A 6553-nucleotide genomic window follows, 5' to 3' on the forward strand; every position below is an offset into this window, starting at 1 on the left:
TGAGCGGCCTCGGCTCCTGCCGGGCTGCTTTCCGCCTCCCCGCTTGTGTGCTGGCCGCTTCCAGGCTGCGAGTGACGGGGGGCTGGTTCATCTAGGAAGCACTTTCTCTTCCTACCTTAGTAGCAATAGTGCTGGCTCTTAGGTAGGCCGGGTAAGTTGTGACAGATGCCGGCTTAGTTGCAAACAGCGCGTTTTCTACCCGTTTCTCACTGTGCACCAGTGCTGGTACAAGAGAACATGTGCACACGCATGCACGCAGGACACTTTTTTTGCCAACATTTCCCAGGAATACATTAATTTGGAAAACCGATCTAAAATTTTGTTGTATTAGTTTAGCCTTCATGGTTGAGGTGCTGTTAAGACCAAGTGAGTAATAAGTGTTTGGCATACCTCTTGTATCCCAGAGTTCTTCACTTGAGAGCCCTAAAACCCATGTGTGTAAACATGAACTGAACGTAAGCTCGAGTTTTATTTCGCTTGCAGGGACAGGTGATGAGGCAGGCAGCAGGAGGTCAGCGGGCATGTTAGCTCAGCAGAAGCCATCTGTAGCTGGCGTCTCACGCCTGGCTGTCCTTCACTACCAGTTTGTTTATTCATTCTCCAGGATGCCTCCTTCTCTTTGCTGACCTCACTTGTGTTTGACTCCGAAACGTAATTCCACTCGACCCTTTACCTTTTCCACCTCAGACTGGATGGAAAAAGAGGTAAAAGGTCAGGGGATGGGGGCGATGAAAAGTTGAATTTTGGGTCTGCTGTATATTGGTTCCTACAGCATAGGGTAGTGTGATGTTCTCACCAAAATAACAAGCATAAAACAAAGAGGGGGGGAAGTATCACAAAATCATAAATCTCACATGCCGGAGGTTGTGCAAGCAATGAAATAAAAACATTCTTTACTGTAAGTGCATGTCCTGCCTTCATCTGGTTTTGCAGCCAAGCCCTGGGTCCGTTTGGTTCAGGTTTATGGATCTGCAGGAGTACAGGCTGGTGTCCAAAATGAAGGTACAGTTTTAAAGTATGAGTTTAAGCTGAAAGTAAGGGGCACATTTTTCAACTTAAATTTCAGAGAAAATTTTAGCTAAGCAACTTGTAGTTGGCTGCATTGAGGTTTGGTGGAAGTGTGTTGACTTGATAGAAGGTGCTGCGCTAACTCTAATTAATCTGTCTCATAACCAGCCTTGGTTTCACATTCGTTGAAATAAAAATGCTATTCTAATAAGACAATGGCTCATATTGCTGAACTGAACCCTCGTTTGGGAGTGACTGGCGAGTAGAAAGTTTGCTGTACTGGAAAATGGAGACCCCTTTCCCACCAGTCCTTCCATAGTTGTCTCCCATCCAAACAGCAGTGTGGCCTTCTGCCCAGAACTACGTGACAGGGACCTAGGTAGTGAGAGAGCATCACTTGGTCTTTCAGCATAGCTAATTTAGCTCTTTTCTAAATTCTATGAAGAGAACCACAAAATGGTTATTTGTTCTTTCTGTCAAAACAAGAGCAGGTTGAGAAGTGACCATTACTAGTTGAGAACTGCTTGAACTCAGAAACAGTGATCTCAAATCAAACAAACAAACAAAAAACAACAAAAAAAACCCCAAACCCAAAACCAACAAAAACCCACCAACAACAACAAAAACCACCGCCCCCTGTCCCCCCTAGAAAAAACCCCAAAATTACTGTCTTAGTAAATCCTTAAGAGAAATCAGATGGAATGAGTTGGATTCCATGTTCCAATGATTATTATTTAATCGTTACTATTTTTTTGTTTGTTTCAAAACTACCTGTGATATTAAGCTAAGGATTCCAGCTAAGAAAAAAGAGCCTTTTTTTATTATTACTGCTGGAAGTACTGATATGGATACGTAGCATGGCTAGACCTCACAAGAGATTGCCGAGAAAAATTTCTAGAAAAACCCTTAAGCAGGTTGGATGGAAGTTTTCAGATGCGCACTCCCAGTGCAGTTTTAAAGTCAAAAGTAGTCGCTTATCTAAAACTCCTTTTCTTAAATTGTTGATTACGGATAACTATAGACTAAAATAATTTCTTGGTTAATGATTCTTTTGGTACTCCAAGATGTATCTAGTAATTGAAGGGAAATTCTGTTGTCAGTTTGGGCTAGACTAGAACTTTAGGTCTGTCAGCATATAAAGGTTATTTTTGACTGCCTACTCTGCTTTTTAAATTCATACTTTGTCTTCATTTGAGTTAATAGTCAGATGGACTTTCATTGAGTGGGGTGGAAAAAGAGTTTTTTGGATTTGGAATAGCTATGCAAAGGGACCTTTTAGGGAGATGAAATAAATTATTTGAATCTGAGCATAAAAGGTATATGGCTAAAGCTTCTTAATTTTTGGTGTGTATACTTTTTCACTTAAGAAAAAAAAAAAGGAAGCTTTAGTTTAATCCATGTGGTCTGCCACAGGAGTGTGGTGTGGAAGGGATTTCAAGGGAAAGAAGACTTATTTTTGGCATGTTAAAACTGAGTAGTAGATCAAAATTTTAAGGTCTTGGCAGTTTGCTTTGTGAGGTATAAAGAAGTGGCATTTTTTTTCATGCACATTTAATGAAGTATTGATGCGTGCTAAATGGAATAAATAGAATTGGAATAAAATTAAGTTTGATTATGTTTTTCCAGATTTGAAGGTTAAAGTCAGTGGCATAACTAGTGGTACCAAGATGGATCTGTACAGAGCACTTTGATTTTGCACATAATTGTCCATTCTTCTCTAAGGAACTTTTGCTGTGAGTAAGGCAAATAACTGAAATTCCAGATAGCCTGTCAGGATGGAGATTCTACAGAATCTGCACTGCTTCATGTTTAAGAAACCACTGGAATTAACAGCATTGTACTATCTGTCAGCAAGAAAAAGTTCCATGGTATTATAGCAATGCACCGTTCCAGCACCTATGTGCATCGATATCTCGTAATAAGTGCATAGGATGAAGAACTGTTTTATACAGACAGCCTCACAGGAGAGCTGTGTTCAATGTTAGACTGTTAATTTAATTTTTTGGTGATACGTGCTCTGGAGTGCTGTGAGGATGGGGCAGTAAGTTTGTGTTCTGTTCACAGGTGTTGCCTGCTGCCCATGGCTTTCAGGGATGTGAATGCAAGAAGACATATTGGACTCCAGCAACTCTCATCCTTAGCGTTAGCTGGAAGAACATTATTGGGGCCAATGAAATCATGTAAATTCATTGTGGATGAAAGCACCAACCAAAGCACGTTGATTTGTTCTGCCGTTAGACTGATTGAAAGTTTGGATTTATCTAGTGCTGCCGGACAGCTTCTTAATGAAACCATTCAGGCACAAAACAAGGAGTTCAAGACCGGGATGAGTACCCTGTTGTTTCTCATTGGTGCATGGAGCAATGCCATACTGGAGTGCCTCCAGCAGAATGTTCCTGTTTCAGCAATAGTATCTGTGATGTCTGAGGGGTTGAACTCTTGCTGCGAGAGAGTCCAGTGTCTTCAGATATCAATACACGATGTAAATAAAGAGCTGTGTTCTAGCAGTGTTAGGCCAAACGCTTTCAAAAGCAAAACTTGCCAAATTGGACCGGACAGTCTTCTAAATCCTCAGAATTTCCCGTATTTTCAGAAAGATATTCTTGCACCAGAAGAAGTAATCCCAATAAATTCTTGTTCCCATCAAGATGATTGTAATTTTAACAAGTGCCTGGTTTCACCTTTGGCCGGCTTTGGTTCAATAGCTTCTCTTGTCAAACCAGCGGGTGACAAAAGTACATCTGTGAGTTCTGGAAGTGGTGTTATCGCATCCAGCTGTAACAAACAAAAGTTAACCCATAGCAGATACTTCAGCACTCTAGGAAAAAGCCATTTTTCAAGTCAGCAAGGTAATTTTCAGGGATACCCTTCAGGACAGTCAGCAGATCCATGTGAATGTTATGGTTTAGGACACCTGGCAGTGACTCTGAGCCATGGAAATCAGGCTAGCATGAAACTGCTGCAAAGCATTGTTGCATATCAACAAGAGAGAGCAGAAGGCAGTGGCTCTGCCCAGTTTAATATTGCAGAAATTGTGACATGCTGTTTACTGGGCCTGCCTGAAAGCTATTCTTGTGTCTTCCCAGGCCTTGTCACATTAGTGTCACCAGAACAAGCCACAGTTATCAAATACTTTGAAGACAAACCCCTTCGGATTCTGCTAATGGACGGTGACCTAACGGAACAATATCGTCACTTAGGTTTTAATAGACCATGTAATGTAAGGACCGTATTGGAGCATCCTAGCCTACAGGAAGGCAGAGCAGGAGACTTGTGGCTAAGCAGCATGTTAGATATTCTGATAAGCTTTGAAGTAAACTTGGTTTTGGTCAAAGGAAATGTGTGTGAAAACTTAATGGAAAGATGCATAGCTAACAGTATATTGGTAATTGGTTCTGTGACTCGGGATGTGTTGCGTGCCTTTGGGGAGGTCACCAGCGCCCAACCAGTGACATACCTCACCCAGGTGAATGCTTCTTGTGTGGGGAGCCGGGCCCAAGTGGAGCTGTGGAAGGCCTGCGATGGGCGTGCAATGGATCTGGGTGAGCTTGTGCCAGTCAGGATAAAAGTGCGAGGAATTCCCTTGCTCACGGCCGTGCTCACCACTACTGTACCTTCAAAGATGCAGCTCATTGAAGACCGGTTCTGGACTTTAGTGTATCGACTCCATCATGCTTTAAATGACGAGAAGGTGTTTCTTGGTGGTGGCGCAGTGGAGCTCTTGTGCCTTAGTCACATTCAGATGCTTGCAGAACAGCCTTTACAGCCAGCAAACAAAAATGCTGTGAAAGAGTTTCACAATCCTTGGCTGGCGGCATCTGCGACAGAGTACAAATCAGTTGTGCTCCAAGCATTAGCGAGCGGCTGGAAGCAGTATCTTTCAGTGGTTTTGTGTAACACTGCAAAAGCTGCATCGGAGTTGGAAGCGTGTACCTCAGTTGATCATCACCTCAAAAAAGCAGCTGACTGTGGCTCTCCCTCAGCATATATATTGAAAGAGTTTAGAAGAGGGGATCTGCTCAGGGGTGGTTCTGGTCCCTTCGCTGACCACGGAGAAGGTTTAAAAGTTTATGATAATGTTACAGCCAAGACAGAGGCATGGCGGAGAGCTCTAGACTTGGTGCTACTAGTGCTTCAAACAGATGCTGAAATTATCACAGGTCCCAAAAGGAATCAGCTATTGAACTCGCATGTGTCAAGTGATTTTATGTTTTTATAGGACTTGCAGGCTTGCTTTATAAGTCCACGAGTCAGTGGAAGAAGTGCAGGTGCAACCTACATTTCTTCACAGTTTATAAAGCAAATATTTAGATGTGATTATGACTTTAGAGTGTAACAGCGGAAATCAGAATGTGAGACAGTCACAAGGTAGATACAATTTCCCATTTCTAGAAAGGGAAGTTAAATAACAAACAAAAATCACTTGTGGGCTTACCTCTAACCCCAGCCATGCATTTCTAACTCATGATACTGTCTGTATGGATAGATTAATTCAGTCACACTGACTTCTCTAATCTTATTTAGCAGAGCAGATGTGTAGTTCTTTTTTTCACTATAATGAGGAGCACTGGGCAGGCGGGTACATGTCGAGTCTAGTCGGGGAAAAGTTTGATACCTTGGATATGCTTATGTTCTGAACACGCGCTGTCTGTGTAAGGTATTTGGACTTGTGTTCTGTAAATTGTTCTTGTTTAATGTCTTTTAACGTCTTCTAAAGAAGGGTAGCGATTTCTTACATAACATTGGCATACTTGTGTTAAATGAAAGAATATATATAACGTAATTAATTTTTAATTAATATCTTGTTCTTAATTTCTGTACATTGCAAATGTAAGACTTAAACTTGCAATTTATGAGTGTTACATTTTAGGCTAAGAGATTGTATTAGTATATTCTACTTTTGCATATTTATAGGGACCATATATCTCCTATTTTCAAATATATACCCTTTGGAATGTCTCTCGTTTTGACATAAATTCAGGCTGAATCCTCCCTTTTGGTATTATAGAATGGATGTATCTCTACACAAAGTTTTCTTTTACATCACGAGTTGGATTTTTAGATTACTTCATTTAGGCTCTTCCAGTTAGTCTTGCAGAGAGGAAAATGTATGTTTTAGTTGTTGGCTAAAAACTGAAAATGAATCTATGGTGATGATTGAGGCAACACATTTTTACTGTGTTTCAGCACTTAAAATTTGAAAGCAGAGCCACGGAGAACTGGCGCTTTGTTGCAAGAAAGAGGTGTGTAACTATGGAGATATTTTTTCTGAAATTGGAATTCTGAATCACACTTAAAGTGAAATGTCTCGCCAGCCCGGTGAAAACAGAATGGAAAAAGAATGGAAATGGTGATACTAAAGCAGATTCTTGCATTTAGGAACTTTTTCATTAAAATGCTAATGGCTGGCAGTACTCGGGTTAAGCACTTACTTGTTGTGACTGCTGGTGCTGGTGGCCGACAGTCCTGTGGTGAAAGCTAAGAATTGGGGTGGGCTAAGGAGTGTTTTCTGAGTCATGATTCAGTGCAAAGGCAGACAAAAACC

At 41.3% G+C, this 6553-nt stretch overlaps 2 protein-coding genes across 2 annotated transcripts in view; one reads left to right on the top strand and one right to left on the bottom strand.

Moving 5' to 3' along the window:
* Positions 1-523, bottom strand: part of LOC103926138 (caltractin) — a 7757-nt gene extending 7234 nt beyond the window's left edge. The window contains exons 1-2 of the mRNA XM_009334952.1: positions 391-523; positions 116-222 (exon numbers count right to left, since the gene is read on the bottom strand). Of these exons, the coding sequence (XP_009333227.1) occupies positions 116-222; positions 391-523 (240 nt within the window). The remainder of the gene's footprint in view (positions 1-115; positions 223-390) is intronic.
* A 2565-nt stretch (positions 524-3088) lies between these two features.
* On the top strand, positions 3089-5227 carry BBS12 (Bardet-Biedl syndrome 12). Its single transcript, XM_009334954.1, has one exon. The coding sequence runs from the start codon at positions 3089-3091 to the stop codon at positions 5225-5227; it is 2139 nt and encodes a 712-aa protein (XP_009333229.1).
* Positions 5228-6553: the final 1326 nt, after the last annotated feature.

Source organism: Pygoscelis adeliae, unplaced genomic scaffold (assembly GCF_000699105.1).
Source record: "Pygoscelis adeliae isolate BGI_AS28 unplaced genomic scaffold, ASM69910v1 Scaffold31, whole genome shotgun sequence".
Lineage (NCBI taxonomy): Eukaryota > Metazoa > Chordata > Aves > Sphenisciformes > Spheniscidae > Pygoscelis > Pygoscelis adeliae.

Excerpts from the sequence above, each read along its gene's own strand:
- BBS12 (XM_009334954.1), top strand. The coding sequence starts at position 3,089 with ATGGCTTTCAGGGATGTGAATGCAAGAAGACATATTGGACTCCAGCAA.